The sequence below is a fragment of the Triplophysa rosa genome, linkage group LG17, assembly GCF_024868665.1.
Source record: "Triplophysa rosa linkage group LG17, Trosa_1v2, whole genome shotgun sequence".
NCBI classification, from domain to species: domain Eukaryota; kingdom Metazoa; phylum Chordata; class Actinopteri; order Cypriniformes; family Nemacheilidae; genus Triplophysa; species Triplophysa rosa.
Window position 1 is genome coordinate 23,218,912 of NC_079906.1, and position 22,626 is coordinate 23,241,537.

General features: G+C 42.6%; 1 protein-coding gene across 1 annotated transcript; it reads left to right on the plus strand.

The window, feature by feature from the left end:
- The first annotated feature begins 2,612 nt into the window (after window positions 1-2,612).
- Window positions 2,613-22,492, plus strand: loxhd1b (lipoxygenase homology PLAT domains 1b). Its single transcript, XM_057356620.1, is given in 40 exon segments — window positions 2,613-2,933; window positions 5,835-5,915; window positions 6,206-6,390; window positions 6,484-6,582; window positions 6,787-6,935; window positions 7,186-7,309; window positions 8,293-8,543; window positions 9,132-9,267; window positions 9,348-9,508; window positions 9,585-9,671; window positions 9,751-9,886; window positions 9,982-10,136; window positions 10,329-10,489; window positions 10,590-10,666; window positions 10,745-10,941; window positions 11,013-11,205; window positions 11,290-11,450; window positions 11,537-11,852; window positions 11,942-12,093; window positions 12,363-12,493; window positions 12,618-12,763; window positions 12,863-12,967; window positions 13,666-13,794; window positions 14,007-14,171; window positions 14,248-14,429; window positions 14,501-14,617; window positions 16,112-16,274; window positions 16,347-16,501; window positions 16,590-16,799; window positions 16,932-17,058; window positions 17,144-17,352; window positions 17,430-17,615; window positions 17,694-17,821; window positions 19,719-19,836; window positions 19,929-20,106; window positions 20,391-20,576; window positions 20,813-20,983; window positions 21,065-21,200; window positions 21,728-21,880; window positions 21,960-22,492. Coding segments are annotated over 40 exon segments (6,573 nt in total). The 5' UTR covers window positions 2,613-2,757; the 3' UTR covers window positions 22,441-22,492.
- The last annotated feature ends 134 nt before the right edge of the window (window positions 22,493-22,626 follow it).

Consider the following 22,626-nt stretch of genomic DNA (forward strand, 5'->3'; position numbering starts at 1 on the left):
GCGACTGTATCCGTCTCAGCGAAAGTATCATGAAAGGAAAAAGAATGTTTTTATAAACACCGTTTGACAGTACTTTAAGATGTACCAGAGCAGGAATGAGCTCGTGAGTTTATAAAATATGGTTTTGATGCGGTCACGTGACCGCACACGTCTCGGCCGCAGGCGAGAGGAACCTGGCAGGTGTACCGAGCATCACAGGTCACCGTCGTCTTCTTTCACCCGGACACACACAGTCAACAGTTAAAGTTACACTGTAGTAAATCAATAAATTAAAGATGAGCGGTCACCGGAAACCGAGGAGAAATCAAAGTCGAGCTGGACAGGTAAGACAGGTAAGATCAGCAAACAGAAGAACCGAAACACGAGGAGGACACGAAACCAGCGGCTGATGCGACGACGACAATCTCACGAGCCAAGAAAAAGAATCAAGGTGACGTTGATGATGATGAGGTGAAGATGAAATAAACAGCAGGAGAAGGAGAGAGAGAGAGAGAGAGAGAGAGACATGGGTTCAAAAGACAAGAAATCCAAAGAGGAGGGCAAGAAGAAAAAGAAAAAAGAAGAATCAGAAGAAGAGGAAGATGATGATGACTCTCAAAAGAAGAAGAAGAAGTCTAAGAAGGGAACCGCTGACAGTGATGATGGGGGGAAGAAAGACAAAGGCAAGAAGAAGAAGAAATCCAAAACTGTGGATTATGTGGAGATTTATGAGAGCGAGCTGAGAAACTACGAGCCTGATAAAGTGGAGAACTATGAAGATGAGTACCACAAGAAAAAAGGTAAAACACCTTCTTCACGAAACATCTCTCTTTAAACATTTTCAACCCAAACATCCTCCAGATGCGCCTTAACATGTTAAAGGGCCAGTTCACCCGAAAACATTTCCTCACCCTCAGATTGTTACAAACCTGTAAAAGATTCTTTGTACGGCTGAACACAAGGGAAGATATTTGTAAGAATGTCAGTAACCAAACAGATCTCATCCCCCATTGACTCACATAAGATTGATTTTCTCTACTATGGCAGTAAATGGGGGATGAGATCTGTTTGCTTGCTGACATTCTTACAAATATCTTCCCTTATTGTGTTCAGCCGGACAAAGAATCTTTTACAGGTTTGTAACAATCTGAGGGTGAGGAAATGATGACAGGGTTTTCATTTTTGGGTGAACTGGCCCTTTAACTGTCACAAACTGAGAATAACATAAAAGTTCACCTTCCAAACTCAAATCTCAGTTTGTGTAATTCATGCATGCTTTGGAATGAAGTTGGTCATTTAGGAAAAACAACACTCGGCAGATCATTCAGCAAGAGTCATTTAAAAATAATTATGAGACCAGTTACTGTTTCTAAATCATTTATATTGTAATAAACTTTTTTATTGCAAAATATATATTGTAACGAAACCCACCAGACTGTAGTTAAATTCCTCAAGGTCTCTTGACACACACTTTAAACACACCTCATGTGATCTGGTCATATGTCATCTGCTATGGAATAGTCTGTTAAATAATGCAGGAGATGAGATCTCTCTCTGTGTTCAATGAAATGACGGCGGCTTTGTCACCCATGCTCACAGTTTATGAGGTGGTCACCATCACAGGAGATGTCGGCGGTGCGGGAACGGATGCCAATGTCTTCATCACACTCTTGGGAGATTACGGCATCACTCCCAAACTTCATCTGGCCAGCAAGTGAGTCCATCCAGCTCTTTTTACACACCTGACACTCTGATCACTGACCTGTAACTTGATTTATAAGTGTCTTGATTAATAATGAATGCATTTCCCGTTATAGCCACACATGTCCATCATCTTAGTGTGGTTGTGTAAAGCACATGTTTGCTGATGAAATGTCCTTCTTTGTTTCCCTGAATCTCCAGCACAGAGAAGAGGTATTTGTGTCGTGTCTGTCCTCTCTGATGAAGGGAAAACTACATCAACTCATGTTGTGTTGTGTGTTGTTTATTGTGAACGTGCACATGATATTCTAGAACCCGTCTTCATGGACCTATGTGACATTCATTTGATGAGCGTCCACTCTTGAGTGAGAAACACGATTCTGACAACCGTGACAGTGAGATCACGATTGATCTAAAAACAAGACAGGACACGTCCGTTCCCTTACCAACACGTGTTCATTTGATTAAATATACTGAAGAAAGGTTCAATTAGATTCGTAAAGATACTTTATGTAGTTAGTACTAATATCAGTGCACTATTTACTACTAGACTCAATGGCCCACATTTTAGTTTGTAAAAGTATACTTTTATTTGACTACACACTTTGACTTTGAAAAACTTGAACTAGTTTTTTATCTGTGTCGCGACTATATACTGATAGGTGGAAGGACACAGTCTGTAAACCAGCAGTTATGTGTAGTTGTAGTATATTTCTGGAAAGTTCATAAGAAAGTAGATTAAAAGTATACTTGAATGAGCATGTGTGTGTGTGTGTGTGTGTGTGTGTGTGTGTTTGTGAGGCTGGTGTTTATAGAAGTCATTGAAGGTCTTCATGTGGTCCTCATGATGAAAGGCTGGAATCTTCATGTGCTGTACATCACGTCTGATGCACTCAGTGTGATTCTGAGAGGCCGTTTACAACTCTCAGAACTAAAAACGGAAAACTTTTTATGCGTTTTGACTGTTCATTTACATGAAAAGCGGGTCTAAAATTGCAAGTTTTTGAAAACGACGGCATTATCGTTTCCGTGTAAAGTCTGAAGGCGGCGTTTTCCAAAAGCGATGACGTCAAACGCATGCGTACACCACGTCCTAACCAAACGCGACGCGACTCAGCGACACGCGATAAAAGGTATCTTTTCCATATTAACCAGAGGTTTTGTCCTAACCAGCCGCGACAGCGCTGCGCAACGGTTTTTATTTCCGCGACGTCGCGGCTGACAGCTCCGCCCACACAACGATCTCATTTGATGTAAGTTCTGCACCTCATGAATATTAATCGCCAAACATGGATGAGAACAGGCTATATACATTTGATTACATACGTTTAGATTCTGAAATTATAGCATAGCATCCGGTGAGGAGTCACTGCACTCATGAGAACAGGACGCATCTCTCTGCATGTGCACTCTTCAGCTGCAGCGTGAGAGGGTGCGTGGACAGCGAAAAACTGTTCTGATTGGCTGTGTATTGTGATTGATTGTCGCGTCCCGCCCCCTTTTCGCGGTATGGACAAACAAATTGCTTATCGCAGGGATCTCATGGCATCGCGTTTGGTTAGGATGCGGTGTTACGCGTTCAGTCTGTAGGCATGCGCTAGCATTCCCCAAACAATAATGGCGGCCTCCATGTACATGGTTGTGCCGCGTGACATGTCCATTATCATTTCTCCTGCAAAATGTTGACATAGTATTTATATGCACACTATAAACACACATACAATCAGACAAATGCTGCACCCGAAATCCCATACTGTGACAGTACGTACTGAATTTATATAAGTACCTACCTATCGGCCGTTAAAACAGTACGTTCTATATAGTATGAGAGGGATACATGTCGGACATACTGCGTCCGCCATGTTTTATGGTCATGTGACCCCTATGCTCGTTGACCTATGACGTTTAACAACAACCTACACGTGAGCGTCGATAAAAACATCATTTAGTCACGAGAAATTAATTTATTGGCACTTACGTTAAAAACGGACGTCCGCCTTAAAGTTTTCTGCTATATTTATGATTTTATTATATTTATGATATCTATTTTTGATTTACTTTTGAAATGTGTCCGTTGCTCAGATCCCGTGGCATCATGGGATAGAGAAGTGTCCATCCGATCCACACTCACCAATCTCGGCAGAAGCAGTAGACCATCCGGGTATTTCTCGCCTACTGTTTTTTGCATACTGAGGTTTAGGACATACTACTCATGACTCAGACTCGTTTTCGCCTACTATATAGTATGGAAGTAGGCGATTTCGGACGCAGCTAAAGTTTATGGTTTTGACTAAATCCTTGGTGTTTCAAGTCTTACGAAACCTTTACCCTAACCCACACCCTAACCCTAACCTTACTCTAACCATCTAAACTACATTTGATTGTTAAAATCGGCTTAAAAACACTGTTGCGCGCTGTTGCGTGATGACGTCAGACTCGAAACACCAAGGATTAGTGAGAGCCGTTTGGGCGGACGTTCGCAAGCACGTAGGGTTTCTTTACAGCGCAATAGCGCCATCCACTGGCCTGGCATGCATAATACATCGTTTTTATTCATTTTCCCGGATCCATGTAAATGCATATCGTTTTGATAACGCTGTTGTGTGTACCATAAACATGTCTTACGATACTATACCAGCTGAAGTATCTCGATACCAAGTAGTATCACGATGCTGTTCCATATCATTCAAATCTATACAAAAAACACAGATTTAGATTAAACATTTTGTATTTACTATAGTAAACTGTATTATACTTTGCACTAGAATATGTTGTTGTATTAACTGTAGTAATTGGATAAATTGTAGCAAATACATTTACATTTAATCATTTGTAAATACTATAAATACTGTAGTATACTTAAATATTTACTATGATAAAACTCAAAAACACTAGTATCTATGGGTTGTAGTAGTTTACTGTAGTAAATACTAAAGTACACTAGATCATTTTTCACGTAGGAACTAATTCAAATGTTGGACAAATTTAATTGATACAGCAATCTTTATAAAGGGAAATATTAGGCTTACTTTAAATGCAGAAGTAAAACGGCCAGTAGGTGGCGTCAATTTTCCAATGAGTTAGTGAATCATTTAACCAACTCGTTCAAATCGACAATTTGAATCATTATCTTGTCCGAGACATTCAAAACACACATTCATTTTGGAGATAAACACCGCAACAAGGCAGATGTAAGTGTTCAAATAAATATTAATGCGCATATGCAACATTAACTACGGTACTACGATACTACCGTTTCAAAACTAGAGAGGCATCGCGGGTATGGGTTAGGGTAAAGGTTTCGTAAGACTTGAAACACCACGGATTTAGTCAAAACCAACAAGCCACGCCCACGGATCTGACTCGAAACACCAAGGATTTAGTGAGAGCCGTTCTCTCTCTCTCGCTCTCATGTTCCTGTTAGTTTATGATGTGAATATATTTGTGTGCTTATCATCTGTCAGCAAATACATGATATAGTGTCTGCTGGATATCATGTATTTTCTGAAAACAGTAGAAAAAACTGCATGAACTGTATCTACTGTACTTTATAGTTGATGTGAATGGCAGTAGTAAAAAAAGTTAAAGTTCATGGTTTCATCATTTACTGGATTATTAAAGGGACACTTCACCCAAAAATGAACATTCTGTCATCATTTACTCGCCTTCGAGTTGTTCCAAATGTGTATAAATGTCTTTGTTCTGATGAACACAGAGGAAGATATTTGGAATAATGCTCATAACCAAACACATCTCAACACCCATTGACTCCCATAGTAGGAAAAAAACAACGGTAGTCAAAAGTGCCCCAGAACTGTTTGCTGTCCTACATTCTTCAAAATATCTTCTTTTGTGTTCAACAGAACAAAAAAAAGATAAAGTAACTTTTCCTACTATGGGAGTCAATGGGGGTCGAGATCTGTTTGGTTTCGAGCATTCTTCCAAATATCTTTCTCTGTGTTCATCAGAACAAATTAATTTATACAGATTTGGAACAACTGGAAGGCGAGTAAATGATGACAGAATTTTCATTTTTGTCTGAATATTAAAACTTTAGATATAAATCACCGTAAGCAGCATGTTTAGTTTGAAACAGAATCCTGCTCGTCGTTCTGTGTTTGCGCTCATGTTATTTTCATTCATTTATATCACAGGAATCGAACTGCATTTGAAAGAAACAAAACAGACGTGTTCCGGATAAAAACGCATAACGTTGGACCTTTGAAAAAAATCAGGTACGTGTAAACCTTTCTGTGTGAAATCATTCGTTAATATAAATATCATTCATGATACAAACATGAAACAATAATTGAAATAAAATGAGATTTGTCTGAATGCTTCTTATGGTCTTAAACAGCTTTAAAGGCTTATACCTAAATGACTGGTTACACATCTCATGCCTGCATATTAATTCTCTGTATATAAATATATCATATGAATGGTGTTGATAAAGTAAGTGTTTGAGAGCTGGTGTTGATTGTTGGGGGTGTTCGAGCGGAGCTGTCAGTCACTTTTCTTCTTTCAGGATCGAACATGATAACACGGGTCTGAACGCCAGCTGGTTTCTGGATCGGGTCGTGGTCACAGACATGAACAGGCCACATTTGCGCTTTTACTTCGCTTGTAACAACTGGTTGAGCAGAACTGAAGGTGACAGTCTGTTTGTTCGGGATCTGCTGGGCAGCCTGGACCCCATGGAGATGCCCAAATGTGAGCTGAAATCTGATTGGCTGCTGCTTTAATGATCTGCCCATCTGCTCTGTGTTTAGATTTTTATCGTGTGTGTGTGTTTTGTTGTTGCAGATAATAAATATATTGTGAGTGTTTTCACGGCTGATGTTAAAGGCAGTGGAACAGATGCGGACGTCTTCATTAATATTTTAGGGGAAATCGGCGATACAGGTCTGTCACATTCAGCAGCGGAAACAACGTGAAAGTGTCATCATAAGAATGAAAGAGATGATAGACGTAAAAACACGAGTCTACGGTGATCCCAGACGTGTCCTCATGACACCACATTTACAGTGTCGCTGTGATAGACCCGACTGTCACCTTTGTTTTGTTGAGCGTTAATATCAACTGATCTGATGTTTGTCTTTCTTAAAGGAGAAAGAAGGCTGGACAATGATAAGAACAACTTTGAGCGAGGAACAGAGGACAAGTTCACCATCGAGGCTCCTAATCTGGGCCGAGTGAGGAAGATAACCATCGGCCACAATAACAAAGGCTCCTCAGCCGGCTGGTTCGTAGAAAAGGTAAAACCTCCTGATTCTTTAGAGTGTCACACGGACACAGAGGGATTTGGGTCGGGTGTGTGTGTGTGTCATCGCTTACAGTGGCTATCGCAGCGTACTGAAGTATGAGGTCACACTCGCTGTAGTCACTTTATCCACGCTGTAAGAAAACACCACGTTACTCCAGCGGATTGGTTTTCCTTCCGACGAGAGCCACGACCTACAGATATGCACGCACAGATCTCACGGACACACCACGCTCTCGTTTCAGGTTATAGTGGATGATCTGGGCAACAAGGCCGTCTACGAGTTCCCCATCGGCCGCTGGCTCGCCATCGATGAGGATGATGGGAAAATTCAGAGAGATGTGCTGGTTGGAGGGAGTCAACCCACCGGTAAACTCTTAACATTCAGTGTCACATCAGCTCGAAGCCAATCATGTTGAATACTGTCACACGAGTCGACACACTTTAGTGAATGCTTTAGTGAAGTTTCGTGGACAAGTTTAAAGGGACAGTTCACCCAAAAATGAAAATTCTGTCGTCATTTACTCCAAACCTGTATAAATGTCTTCACACAGGAAGAAATTGGGAAGAATGTCAGATCTCATCCACCATTTACTGCCATAGTAGGGAAAATAAACACTATGGGAGTCAACGGAGAGGCTCAGAGATGACGTGTTTTTGTAGGCTAACCTGGAAGTTAGCGCTGCAGTGATCCCTCGGTCGAAAGGCAACTTTCTCAAACTTTATTAAAAATGTGTTCCCTGGTAAGTAATTACTCCGTGAATGAATCCGCATCTATGTTTTAAGAGATTTGTGCCCCTGTTGGACACGTATATGACGTCTAACGTCACCGCCAAAGGAAGTAGTCACTTTTAGCAACTTGTTAGCAACCGCCGTTTTAAAGACACAATAAAGGTTTAAAAAATCACAAGTGGGTTATAACTGGTGTGCTTTATGTCATAGAATAAAACGTGAAAATATTTAGGGGTTTTGTTTACCACAGACCTTATTTCAGACGATTTACCAAAAAACTCTTTGGAGACTTTGGAGCCATGGAAGTCTTAAAATGCTAACTGGCTTCCGGGGTTTGCATACAAAAAGTAGGTCATCTCTGAGATTTGACAATCTTCCAGGTATTTTGTGTTCAGCAGAACAAAGAAATGTATACAGGATTGGAACAATCTGAAGGTGAGTAAATGATGAGAGAATTTTCATTTTTGGGTGAAGCCTCACTTGAACTTGGGTCTACATACTGAATGTGAATGACGGAACTAAACATCTTTTAATAGATGAGCACAGATATCAAATCATTTTTGTGTTTAATGACTTGATGAAAAGCACAGTCCAGAATCAGAGCGTGTGTTGTTTTGCAGGTATCGTGTATAACGTTCAGGTGGTGACCGGAAGCAACAGAGGTGCAGGAACCAACTCCAAAATCCACATGATCATGCACGGATCGAAAGGGATGAAGAACAGCGGCAAGATCTTTCTGGAAGGAGGAAAGTTTGAGCGAGGTCTCACGGACATCTTTAACGTAGAGATCGCGGCTCTGCTCAGTCCTCTCAGTCGGGTCACTATCGGTCATGATAACGGAGGGGTCAGTCCCGGCTGGTACTGTGAGAAGGTCTGTTCATCATCTCTTAAAGGGATACTGCACCAAAAAAAGAAGATTCTGTCATCATTTCCTCACCTTCGAGTTGTTCCAAATGTGTCTAAATGTCTTTGTTCTGATGAACACAGAGAAAGATATTTGGAAGAATGCTCATAACCAAACAGTTCTCGGACCCCATTGACTCCCACAGTAGAAAAAAACAATGGTACTGTTTGGTTATGAGCATTCTTCCAAATATCTTTCTCTGTGTTCATCAGAACAAAGACATTTATACACATTTGGAACAACTAGAAGATGAGAAACTGATGACAGAATTTTCATTTTTGGGTGAAGTGTCCCTTTAAGATGTTATATAAAGTATCTCAGTTTGTTGAAACATGCAAAAATGAATTACAGAAGAGGTTAAAGTGGTAAAACATTCTGATAATGTTTTAATAAATAGAGACATCTATGACTAATTTTACATCTGAAACATGAATCTCATCAGTCTAATAGTTTCTCATGAATGTACACATGATTTGTGGAAATAGCTCACAATGAAGCATGTGTGTTGCGTTACGAGGTTTTAAAGTGTTTGTGTTTTGTCGTGTCGTGAGTCAGGTGGTGATCTATTGTCCGTTCACTGGAATCGAGCAGACGTTTCCCTGTTCTAAATGGTTGGATGAGAATGAAGGTGATGGATTGATCGAGAGGGAGCTGTATGAAATGGTTTCTCTGAGACAGAAGAGACAGAAGAGTGAGTTTGTGAATGTGTGAGAGATTTCTGAGACGTGTGTAGTCGTTGGTGATGTTGAATGAATGTGAGACGCTCCGCAGAACATCCCTGGTCCCTCTGGATATGGACGTCAGATCTGGCCGGATCGGGAACCGACGCTTCTATCTTACTGCAGATTTACGGAGAAAAGGGAAAGTCGGACGAGATGAGACTGGACAACAAAACGGATAACTTCGAGCAGGGTCAGCTGGATAAATTCATAGTAAGATCTCCCATCACATCCCTTTCCTTTCGTTCTTCCATCGGTTTGTTTCTAACGCACACGGCGTGTTTCACAGATTGAATTGCCAGATATCGGGAAGCTGACCAAACTCAGGATCTGGCACGAGAAGAGGAATCCCTTCGCTGGCTGGCATTTAAGTCGAGTAAGACAAGCGTGTGATGACCGTTTCACAGCGTCAGATGTGTCAGTGTACTGACGGCTGATTTTCTTTCTCTCCGAAGATATCACTCATGAAAACATTAGCAAAAGAGATGTATAAATTCCCCTGCGAGCGCTGGCTGGACACAAATGAAGACGATAATGAGGTCGTGCGAGAGCTGCCGGCGACGGGAGACATGGTTCCTGAACCTCTTCCACGTACAAACACTTGAGCGTCGTGTTTAGATGTTTTGCCATCTGGTCATCTTTATTCATGTCAAGTGTCATTGTGTTGTTGTTGTTTGATCTTTCAGTCATAAAGTACCGTGTCGTAGTCTACACGGGGACTGTCAGCGGCAGCGGGACGGACGCCTCAGTTTTTCTCTGTCTGATCGGTGTCAACGGAGACACGGGCGACCGCACTTTAATCAACTGCAAGAACAACGTTAACAAGTTTGAGAAAGGCAACGTTAGTAGAATTTGTGTGCGGCTGTGACCTCTGGTGTGTCTGTGTTGTGTGTCAGACTCTTATCCTCTCTCTCTCTCTCTCTCTCTCTCCTCTTCAATTTAAGTGTGCGAAACTATGAAAAGAAAGATAATTATAGTAATAAAATATTTATAATAAAAAGGGATATAATAATACATCTCTCTCTCTCCTCAGGCGGATGAGTTCATCGTGGAGGCCGTGTTCATCGGGACGGTGCGGCGGGTCCGGATCGGTCATGACGGCAGAGGTGGAGGCTGTGGTTGGTTTCTGGATAAAGTGGTCATCAGAGAGGAGGGACAGGCCGAGTCGCAGGCTGTAGAGTTCCCCTGTAACAGGTCACTGTCATAACACACAACATGCGTATAAAAGTCATTTCATCACATCCCTCAAAACAAGAAAACATCTTCCCATTTCTGTTGTTCTTCCTCTGTACAGATGGTTTGATCGTAATGAAGATGATGGACAGATTGTCCGTGAGTTGGTGCCATTCGCTGACGGCCAAAGATTATACAGTGAGCGTCCCATGTTCAAAACAACATCACATCAAATCACATACTGAGAGAGAGAAAGCAAAAGCTGTTGTTTTTCAGACGTCAGCTATCACATCGCCGTCAAGACAGGGAATGTCAGCGGAGGCAGTTCAGATTCTAAAGTCTTTGTAAAGTTATACGGCGAGAGAGGAGACACCAGCAGAATGATGCTGGTCGTTTCCGACAACAACCTGCGCAATTACTTTGAGACGGGACGTGTTGATATTTTCAGCGTGGACACCTGTGACATCGGCCAGGTGCGTGTGCTGCACGCTGCGTTTGTAAAGGGACGTGTGTGAAACTACAGAGAGGTCTTTCTGTTTTTCAGATCAGTCGCCTCATGATCGGTCACACCAACGAAGGGATGCGTGCCGGCTGGTTTCTGGACAGCGTTCAGATTATGGTGCCCAATCACGGCAGACATTAAATGTTCCCCAGTCACCGCTGGCTGTGCAGAGACGAGGCTGATGGCAAAACTGAAGTGGAGATCTATCCCAGTGAAATACTGGATGTGGAACAACGTGAGGACTTTTCTTTCACGTCACGTCAAACACGTGTGTGTGCGTGCGTGCGTGTTTTCATATGTTGTCTGTATCGTCCTCCAGTGATAAACTATGAGATTACGCTTGTGACGGGAGACGTCTGGGCCGGTGGCACCAATGCCAATGTTTTCATCCAGATATACGGAGATCAAGGAAAGACTGAAGTGCTCAGTCTGGGCAGCAGGTCCAACAACTTTGAAAGAGGTACAACAGATATTTTCAAGGTAATGCCGTCGTTTGACACGATCTCATGCACACACAGCGTTTCACACACCTCGCTGACTCCTGATCAATGGTCTCATGCCATCAGATGGAAGCCAAAGACGTGGGGAAGATCTTTAAGGTTCGTATCAGTCACAATGACACGGGTGTCGGCTCCGGCTGGTACCTGGACCGGGCGGAGATCAAGCGTCTGATCATGGCCTTGGTTCCTAAAGAAAAGAAGGAAGACAAGAAGAAAAAGAAGAAGAAGAAAAAAGAGGAAGATGAAGAGGAGGGCGGTGAGGAGGAGATGAGGGAGGTGGTGCAGACGTACGTGTTCCCGTGCGATCGCTGGCTGGCGTCTGATGAGGAGGAGAAAGAGATGGTGGTGGAACTTCTGCCGGAGGACAACGACGAGCTGGAGGGTGCCGAGCCTGTCAATCATGTCACGTGAATGCATGTAAATCCTGTATCTGGAGTGTTAACACAGCGGAATGTTTCCTTCTGTCTCTAGAGATCACGTATGAAGTGAGCGTCTTCACAGGAGACATGTACGGGGCCGGCACAGATGCCAAAGTCTTCATGAACATCTACGGTGAGAACGGAGACACAGGGGAACGGCCGCTGAAGAAGTCCAATCATCTGAATAAATTTGAGCGTGGACGAGTGAGTGTCATGTGATCTGACGGCTCGTGTTAGTCACCGCAGATGTCTTACTCCTCTCTTCATGTGAAACTCATACATGATTCAACACAATTTTATACATAGATTCATGTTTATATCAATGTAGAGCGAAAATGTACCTCTTCCTAAAACCACCTGTCATCACAATATCAAGTAGTAGTAAGTGATGACGTCACATGTCCGTCAGTATGAACCGTCATCATCTCTCTACAGACTGATGTCTGGTGTAAACCGGTTCTCTTACCTAACAGGAGGATGTTTTCACCATCACTGCTGTGGAACTGGGACCTCTGAAGAAACTGAGGATTCGTCATGACAACAGTCATCAGTCGGACTGGTACCTGGACCGAGTGGAAATCCTGGACACTAAAGACGACACCACGTCAGTTCTCTTCATTCTGATCTGTCCGTCCGCCCATGTCTGTCTATAAACCCTTTTTGTGAGTTTGTATCTGTGAGGTCCATGCTGTGTGTCAGATTGCTGTGAGGGTTTGTTGCTCGTGCAGGTATTATTTCCCCTGTAACCGCTGGCTGGCGGTGGATGAAGATGACGGTCAGATCGCCCGTGAGCTGGTTCCTGTGGATGAGGCTTTCATGAGGAAGGATGAAGATGAGGAGGAGTCAGGAGCCACGCTGGGTCTGGAGCAGAAGGGTGAGTGATGAAGAGTCCAGCAAACACACACACACACACACACACACACACACACACACAGCTTTGTATGATTTACCAATGATCCTTTCTGTTCTGTAGCCATGTCCACAACATACACGCTGAGGATCAAGACAGGAGATAAAAAACACGCCGGAACTGACTCAAATATCTTTGCCATTCTGTACGGGGAGAACGATGACACGGGTAAACACACACACACACACACACACACACACACATGTCTGGTTTATTATCTCCATGGGGACAGTCCATAGGCGTAATGTTTTTTATACTGTACAAACTGTATATTCTATCCCCTATCCCTAACCCAATCCCTAAACCTAAAGATCATAGAACACTTTTTGCATTTTTAGATTTGTAAAAAATATCGTTCTGTACAATTTATTAGCTTTTGTGCCCATGAGGACCTCAATTTTGGTCCCCACAGTGACATGAGTTGGTGTGCATTCAGGTTTAGGTCCCCACTGGGATATACAAACATGAACACACACACACACACACACTTACACACATATTTGCATTATGTGGTTTACGAGGACTCTCCATAGACGTAATGATTTTTATACCGAACAAACTGTATATTCTATTCCCTAAGCCCTACCCCTAACCCTAATATCACATAAAACCTTTGTCTTTTTTCTTTAAAAAAAATAATCATTTAGTATGTTTTTTAAGCATTTTAGTTTACAAGGACACAGGAAGTGTCCCCGTAAACCATGTTTACGTTGTTATACAGATGTCATTACACAGATTTGTGTCCTCATAAACCATGTATACAAGCACAGACAGACAGACACACACACACACACACACACATGTCTGAGACATCTGAAACACACACACGCGTGTGCTCTTCTTCACACTCCTCTTCATCTCCACAGGAATCATCAACCTGAAAGCTTCTAAATCTCACAAGAATAAGTTTGAGAAGGGAATGATCGATGAGTTTACGGTGGAGGCTGTGGATCTGGGAGATCTTCAGAAGTTGAGAATCGGACATGATAACACAGGTGTGTGTGTGATTTGTGATTGACAGGTGGAACTGAAGAGGGTTTTGTTCTGACAGGATTCAGTCGAGTGCATCTGAAAGCTGCTTGCTGACAGTCAGTGAGGCGTGTGGTGGTGTTGAGTGTCCTGGCTGGAGTCCGAACTTCAGCTGTAGATCCACATCTTCATGACTCACGATGTTCGTGTGTGTGTGTGTGTGTGTGTGTGTGTACAGGTGGATCATCCGGCTGGTTTCTGGACTGGGTGGAAATCGACGCTCCTTCACAGGGACAGAGGCTTCGCTTTCCGTGCGGCCGCTGGCTCGACTGTGGAGAAGATGATGGAGCGATCATCCGAGATCTGTATCCCGCAGACCTGCAGACTGAACTTTACACCCCGTGTAAGAGACAGAAGGCGCTCACCTGACATCTCTCACTCATGTGTGTTTATCTGAACACGTCTCTCTTATCTCTCAGTCGTTCCGTACGAGATAAAAACCTTCACCAGCGACGTGTTTGCGGCGGGGACGGACGCGGACGTCTTCATCGTTCTGTACGGTGAGAAGGGTCTGTGTACTCAACAGAAGTATCTGTGCGTCAACAAGAGAGAGCGCCGCATGTACTTTGAGCGAGAAGCGGAGGACATGTTCATCGTGGAGGTGAGAGTCCAGAAGCATCATTCTGGAGATGACGCTGAGCTCTCCGGTCTGACTCTTGTGTTTCTTTGGAGCTGGAAGATGTAGGAGACGTCTTGGAGAAGATTCGAATCGGACACGATAACAAAGGGACGAACCCCGGCTGGCATCTGGACAGAGTGGAAATAAGAAGACTTTTAAGAAAAGGAAAGGTGAGAAAGGAAATCATACAGACATCAATGCAGAAATCCTTTCAAAGTGAGCTCAGAACTATCAGACGTATCACAGACATTTTCATTTATTGATTTATAAAGCACAAACAAACACAACTAGTTTAAATTGAATGAAAATAAGTCAAACAATTTCAAGATCAATTTGATGATCATTTAAATGCAAGTTTAGAAAGTCTGTTGTCTTTTCCAGATGATTTTCACATGATGTTCACATCACCTCTATTAAAGGTCTGAGGTGTGTTAGTTTGGGCTGCGCAATATATCGAAATGATCAAAATATCGCAGATATGCATATCTTAATATTTTGCAATAATTGATTTATTAAAAAAATGCAAAAAGTTACGTATAGACCACTTTGGATGATGTAAACAACGCCGATTCGAAGCTGGTCCAAAAGAACTTCCTGTTTCAGTTATTTAAAGGTGCAGTTTGTAACAATTTTGCAGTAGAATATCCAAAAACCACTAGGCTAGTGTTATATATTTTGTTCAGATGAGTACTTACAATATCTCAAATGTGTCCAACGACTTGTAAATCGTGAGAAAATCTCCATTCTAAACAGTGACACGGGGCTGTGCAGTCATATCCGTGTCACCCTTTGTTACGCCTTTACTGACGTAGATACCACATGACAACAGAGTCGTGGACAAATGCAGAAGTGGTGTCTAACGTCTAGTAAGCCACTGGCTTGTTTCGAGCAGTCACTTAGTTACGGACCACAATTATTCACAACATTTATCAAACTTTACCTCATCCGCTAACATGACTTCTCCTTCCCGTCTGATTGATGGCCATCAGCGGTGGAGTTGAAGACAACAGATCCCATCATTCCACGCTCCCTCACAGCATCATCAAGCTAAGCCATTGTTGTTGTTTTGATCATGCGCCCTCTAGCGGCGGTTTTTACAAACTGTAGCTTTAACACTACACAATGGTTACACAAAATGCAAGTAACAGAACATTTTTAACCAAATCAAAATGTTACATGAATATCTTAAAGTTCCCATTATATATGTGGGATTTTTAAAAAAAGTATAAATAAAACTGCAAGCAGAAGTGCTTCTGGACCAGTGTTGACATCTTGTGAAGTGGTCTATAGTCTGTAAATTGTAGGTTGATGCAGATAGCAGAGAGACTTGTGTGGAATACGTTCAATAATCAGAAATCATGTCAAATATGTATGTTGGTTATATCATTTTCAGTTTTTAATACAGTATATATTTTACAAACTTGAACCATAAATCTATCGCACATAGCATTATTTAGCGAATGATGGTATATCACATTTTTCTTTAATATGGTGCAGCCCTATTGGTTACATATTGTTTTTCACTATCTTTTAAAACAATTGAAATTGATTTTACAAAAGAAATATCGAACATCGCATTATTTAGCATGCTATCGCACATCGCATTGTTCTTTAATATGGCATAGCCCTAGTGTTGTTGGTCATGTTTGAATGTTGTGAATAAGGGTTCAGAGACCACCATCTTCCCCTGCGAGTGCTGGCTGGCGAGGTCTGAGGATGATGGCGAGACGGTTCGAGAGCTGGTGCCCTCTGACATCATCACTGAGAAGCTCCTGCGAGACGGAACACTGAAACACAGCGAGATGGAGGTGGAGGACGCTCTGGAGAGTGAGTCTCGTCTCATTCATGACGACATCATCATTATTTACTGTAGAGATGAGTAACGCTGGATCTCTTCAGCCCACACGTATAAGGTGTCTGTCAGGACGGGCGACATGTACGGAGCGGGAAGTGATGCCAACGTGTTTCTCACCATCTACGGGGACCTGGGAGACACTGGCGAACGCAAACTCCGAAAATCTGAGAGCAGCAGCAACAAGTTTGAGAGAGGAGCGGTAAGTGTCACATCCTCAGTCGGTGCGGTGCGGTGGGTTTCATCATCATGTTGTGGAGTCTCGGTGTTGTGTGATGTCTTCTGTGTAGGTGGATAAGTTCAGCATTGAGGCGGTGGATCTCGGTCAGGTGTTTAAGATCAGAATCTGTCATGATAACTCGGGGCCGGGAGCGGACTGGTATCTGGATCAGGTGGAGGTGGTGGACGTGGAGACGGAGGAGGTTTACATGTTCCTGTGTGAACGCTGGCTCTCCAAAAAGAAAGAGGACAAGCGGATCGAGAGAACCTTCTTTGTCAAGGTGACGGAAGTCCGACACTTAAAAGCACTTTTTTGATTTACTCACCAAATCAAATCAAACAGTTTCTGTGTCGAACTGATGTTTAAAGATGTAAACGTCCGTCATATATGATCATGTCCTGTAATCATTTAGGGATATGAAGGTGACAGAAACCCCAACAACGTGAAGAAGACCACACAGAACTCTAAAGCCGGTCTGGACGGAAACATGAACAAGAAAAAGAAAAAGAAGAAAGCTGTAGTGGTGAACGAGGGTCCCAGTACGTTCACATGTTTGAATTGTGAGATCTGATGTCCTGATGTCTTCATCTTCGTGATGTTTGGTCCGGTGTGTGTTTTGTGCAGTGATACCGTACCACTTCACAGTGTCCACAGGAGACGATCGGGACGCCAGCACCTCCAGTCGCGTTTACGTCATCGTCATGGGACTCAACGAGCTGGAGACCGAGCGACTGTGGCTGGATCTGCCCCACGACAAGAAATGTTTCGCTGCCGGCGGGATGGAACATTTCGTCTGTTATGGCTTAGATGTGGGAGAAATCAAGAGAGTTGAGGTGACACCGTATTCATAAAGAAATCAAACCATACACAGGCAGAAAACGACTGACATCATGTGTTGTTCTCTTGTCAGTTGGGTCATAATGGAGCGACTCCAGAGAGCTGCTGGCTGGTGGATGAGCTTTCTGTGGCCGTTCCCACTAAAGGCATTCAGTACAACTTCACATGCAAGTGCTGGTTAGCCAAAGACAGAGGAGACGGTCTGACGGCACGAGTCTTCAACATCCTCGACGCTACCACCATCAGCATCATACGAAAGGTGTGAACGCTTTCCCCGTCTCGCTGCACGTGAACCTCTGAGGTGCGCTGACAGAACGTTGTCATCTCTTTCTCTCAGGTGATTTATGAAGTGACTGTGGTCACAGGTGACACCCAGAACGCAGGTTCTGACACCAACATCTTTATAACTGTGTTCGGAGCCAACGGGAGCAGCGAGGAGATGCTTCTCTCCAAAAATGAGGACAGGTACCACTTGACCTTGACCACCCGTCCCGCTTTGCGTTGACCGCACAGTATTTTCACCCCTTGTCCCGCACGTCGCATATTGAGAGAATGTCTGTTGGTTTTCAGTTGTCACATTTAGAAACGCTTGTTTGTGCCAATGTTTACTTAACTATTTAACAGCGCTGTGTCAAAGCAGTCCGGTGCGCACCAGTGTCCAACGAGCTCATACAAACACAACTAAAGCCTGACTTTTACACAATGTGTGAGAAGACGGCAGTGATTTCAGTCATCTGTGACGTCTGTCAGTAGATCAGGTGGCGATCCTCTCATGTCAACTTGCCAGATAAAAACTCACTAAAACATCGTAAACTGTGTGGCCTTGAAACTGTGTTTAGCCTATAGGTTGTGCTTAGCGTATTAAAATAAAAAATCATGAAATGCATTATTTAACAATAATACATTTTAAAAGAGAAACTCGTTTTCATTATTTGTTTGTTCTTTATTCCTTTAGTTTAGTGTACAACATGATAACTCCGCATCTGATCTGTGCTCAAAATTTAAAGAGACAGTGAACCTTAAATTGAAATCGCCAATAAAATGGTTTTATGTTATATAACATTTTATCCATGCCTTAATTATGATGTAGTTGGAATGGACTAAATAACACATTATTTTTATAAGCTAAAAAATGATATCAAAATGTTTTCATTCCGTTCTAATATATCACAGTTTTGGGCTACTTTTAAATGGTGTCCCACACAAACGGGGTGGTGGTCATCAGCCATCATCATTCACTTAGAGCAACATATTGACAGTTTGCTTTATATACATGTAGAATTTCATTGAGAATGACTGTCAAGTTCCAGTTCAGTTAGAATTCAAATGTGAATTTAGAGAATTTGCATGAATTAACTCAGACTTTACAGAAAAAATAAAGTTTTAGTTTTCAGGGTGATAATGTAATAATGTATGTTTTTGTGTTCATTGCTGTGTTGAGTAAATTATTTCCTGACATTTGTTAAAGGAGTAGTTCACTTCAAAATCTGCTCCATAGACTTTCCATAGTAGGAATAAAAATGAATGGGGGCACATTTTGAAGTGAACTACTCCTTTCAAATAAAGCAATAAGCCCCCAGAAGCAGTGGGTTACAGTGCATTTTATAAACCCCCTTAGCTCGCGTTCACACTTGACTTCTTTTTTTTTTTTAGTAAAAAAAAATGCTGGCAGCGTTTGGTTACAAATAGCAGCTGAACGCCATGACTTCGGAGGCAGCGTCTGGGCACGAAGGCAGCCCAGAGAAACAGAAGTCTATTTGAATTACAAACAGAGAGCGTCTTTGCAATAACTAATCACATATTTAAACACTACATTACTAATTTCTCGATAGAAATGCAATCAGAAGTTGTTGAAAGTGAAAATTTAACTTTCATTTATACAAAAACTATCCTCCAACGGGCGTTTTGGCCGTCATTTTTTTATTCGAGCTTGAGCCTTCTCGACCAATCACATTCCTCCCAACTTTTTCCAACCTCAAAAGACGCCCTGAGCTGCAGAAAAAGACGCTGGTGCTGGCGTTTAAAAAAGCGCTCAGGACGTTTTGTGAAAACACGGTTTACTCCATAGGATTATAATTTAAAACCGACGCTAGCAGCTACAAAAAAGAAGTCGAGTCTGAACACGGCCTTAGCTGTTATAAAATGCACTGTAACCCACTGTAAAACGGTTACTTCATATGCATAGCAAGGTTTCATAAAATAAAGTAAATAAAATGATATTTAGGCTGTAATGTGGTCAGCCGTTATAAATCGGGGTATTTTATAACGGCTTAGAACTCGGCTCAGCCAATCAGAATCAAGCACCAGAACTGACCGTTTTATCATCTCAGTGTTGTGTTTTCTCTCATTCGATCATGTGCAGGTTTGAACGAGGACAAGAGGACACGTTTAACCTAGAGATCGATGACATCGCTCCCCTGAAGAAACTGCGTGTCCGCATCGACGGAACAGGAAGTCGTCCTGATTGGTTCCTCGATAAGGTGAGTGTGTGGATCTGAGCCCATGAAACAGCACTTCAGTTGATCAGTTTATCATTGAGTGTAAGACTGGTTTATGATGTCACGTGACTCAGATGATCATGAGGAACTTGAGCACAGAAGAGATTTGTGTGTTCACCTATGAGAACTGGCTCTCCAAAACCAAAGGACCCAAGAGGACCAAAGTGTGTGAGCTCCCCGCTGTGGTGGATGATGAAGAGATGGTGGAGAACACCACATACACCATTCAGGTCAAAACCAGTGACGCTGCTGGTAAGTCAAACATGAGCCATACAAACTGAAAATACATTCAGATGATTTTATTTCTGTGTAAAGCGCTTTGAGATGCAACTTTGAAAGGCGCTTTAGAAAATAATTATGATTATTATTGACATAAAAAAAACATTCACCTCTTGACATACAGTAAGAGCACAGCGCAGAGTTGAATTTGAGATTTGTTGTGTATATATTTAGACTCGTGTGGGAGAAACTAAAGTCTGGGTTTCTTCTCTCTTTGGTCTCATTGAGTTGTCGGTGTGCTGTGTGGTTTTTTGCAGGCGCTGGGACAGATGCGAATGTGTTTCTGATGGTGTTTGGAGAAAACGGTGACACAGGGACTTTGGCGCTGAAAGAGAGCAGCAACAGAAATAAATTTGAACGCAAACAGGTGGATGTTTTCCGCTTTCTGGATGTTTTCAGTCTGGGAGAGCTGTCAAAGGTCCGGGTGTGGCATGACAATAAAGGTGAACGCATAAGATCATGTCATTCAACGTTGTGCAGTGATCGTGACTTCTGTCATGTTTGATTCGATCCCACATCCCGTGATGGAAATGAAAGAAATGAGCTGAACATTCACGCTTCACATAAAAAATGAAAACTGAATTTGAAAGATCAAAAATTTGTACGAAGGATCATTACAGTACATAGACACAATAAATCTTGATGTTTGTTTGAGGATCTGTGTCGTTTGTGTCATCAGGTCCTGCTCCCGGATGGCACCTGGAATACATCGATGTGAAAGATGAGCTGCTGAATGAAACGTTCCGCTTCCCGTGTGACCGATGGCTGGCCAAAAACGAAGACGACGGTCAGATCATGAGAGAACTGGCATGTGCCAACAATGACTCTCTGGATCTCAGTGACAAGATCAGTAAGACGCCATCACCTCCTTTTCATTGAGCTCCTCAGTGATGAATGTGAATATTGAAAACTTCTGCTGTGACCCTTTCAGAATATGAAATCGAAACCGCAACAGCCAACTCTGAAGACGCAGAGACTAAAGAAAACGCCTGGATCGTGCTGGAGGGCAAAAAAGGCCGTTCGAAAGAGTTCATGATGGAAAACCCAAAGAAGAAGAGATTTTTACGGTACGTAGAGCGACGACTTTGCACTGTTAAACAGAAAGACGTTCAAGCAAAGACAATAGCTGTGTGTAAAAATAGGGACGTAACGATATCAGACTCTCACGGTACGATAATACCTCGCCCTTCGTGCTTGCGGTACGGTATTTTACAAGACAAATGAAGACTTGGAAAAAGGTGCCATACGTGTTTAATAAACAATCATGATGTACAAATGAACCATGTCATATCCTGTCCTCTTTTCTTGATCCTCTAATCATAACTGTTGCTTTGAGGTATGAGGTACAGTATGACATGGGTCAAATGACTTTGAACTCACTATTATAAAATAAAAAACGGCACCAGCTGGACCTTGACAGAGGTAATATCTATTATATTGCTGAACATTCCCTATGTTAAAGACCTATCGTTTCATACAGTCATGTGACCACCATAATATTGAGACAATTTACCTTATCGATGATATCCCTAGTAAAAACCGTTTCCTCAAATCTATATGAAAGCTGATGTCATGTGACTTGTGTCTGTTTCAGCGGTGCCACTGATTCATTTGAGTTTTCCTCTAAAAATCTGGGAGATATTGTTGGTATCTGTTTGGGTCACATATCGAAAGAGAAGAAAGTGAAGAGCGAATCTTTCTGGCACGTGCAGGAGGTGCTGATAACAGAAAAAGAGCTGGGAAACAAGTGAGTTTCATTCCCCGTGTGCGTACGTGAAATCTCATCACGAACACATCAGACGCTCGTTCTCTCTCTCTCTCCACAGATATTATTTCACCTGTGACGCTCGCATTCCGCTGGCAGCCAAGAAAGACCAGTTCATGACTTTTGAGTGCACCAAATCCGTGGAGAGTTTTGCTAGCAAAGTCCGCAGTCTGGTTCCTGTGAAATATGAAATCATCATCGTCACCGGCGACAATAAAGAGGCGGGGACCGACACCAACGTCTTCATCACAATCTACGGCGTCAACGGAGACTCGGGGAAGCGACCGCTGAAGCAGAAGTTCAGAAACCTGTTTGAGAGAGGACGCACGGACCGCTTCTTACTGGAGATGCTGGATTTAGGTGAACTGTTGCGGATCAAAGTGGAGCACGACAACAGCGGCCCGTCTCCCGGCTGGTTTCTGGAGTGTGTGGAGATCACAAACACTGCCAACTGGGTGACGACCATCTTCATTTGTGGAAAGTGGTTAGACCAAAACAAAGCCGACGGACAGATCCACAGAGTGCTGTATCCCAAGTATTAAACATGAGCGCTAAACAACTCAAACACACATCAACAACACCTATTTGTACTTTTTTTAACGAAATTTTAATAAACCTCCTTTGTGATGAGATTAACGTTTTATTTTGAAACGGTTTGAACACTTTCAGTAGCCGTCACAAATCATGTCATATACGTGCTCTCAATGCAGACGACATCAGGCTCTTTT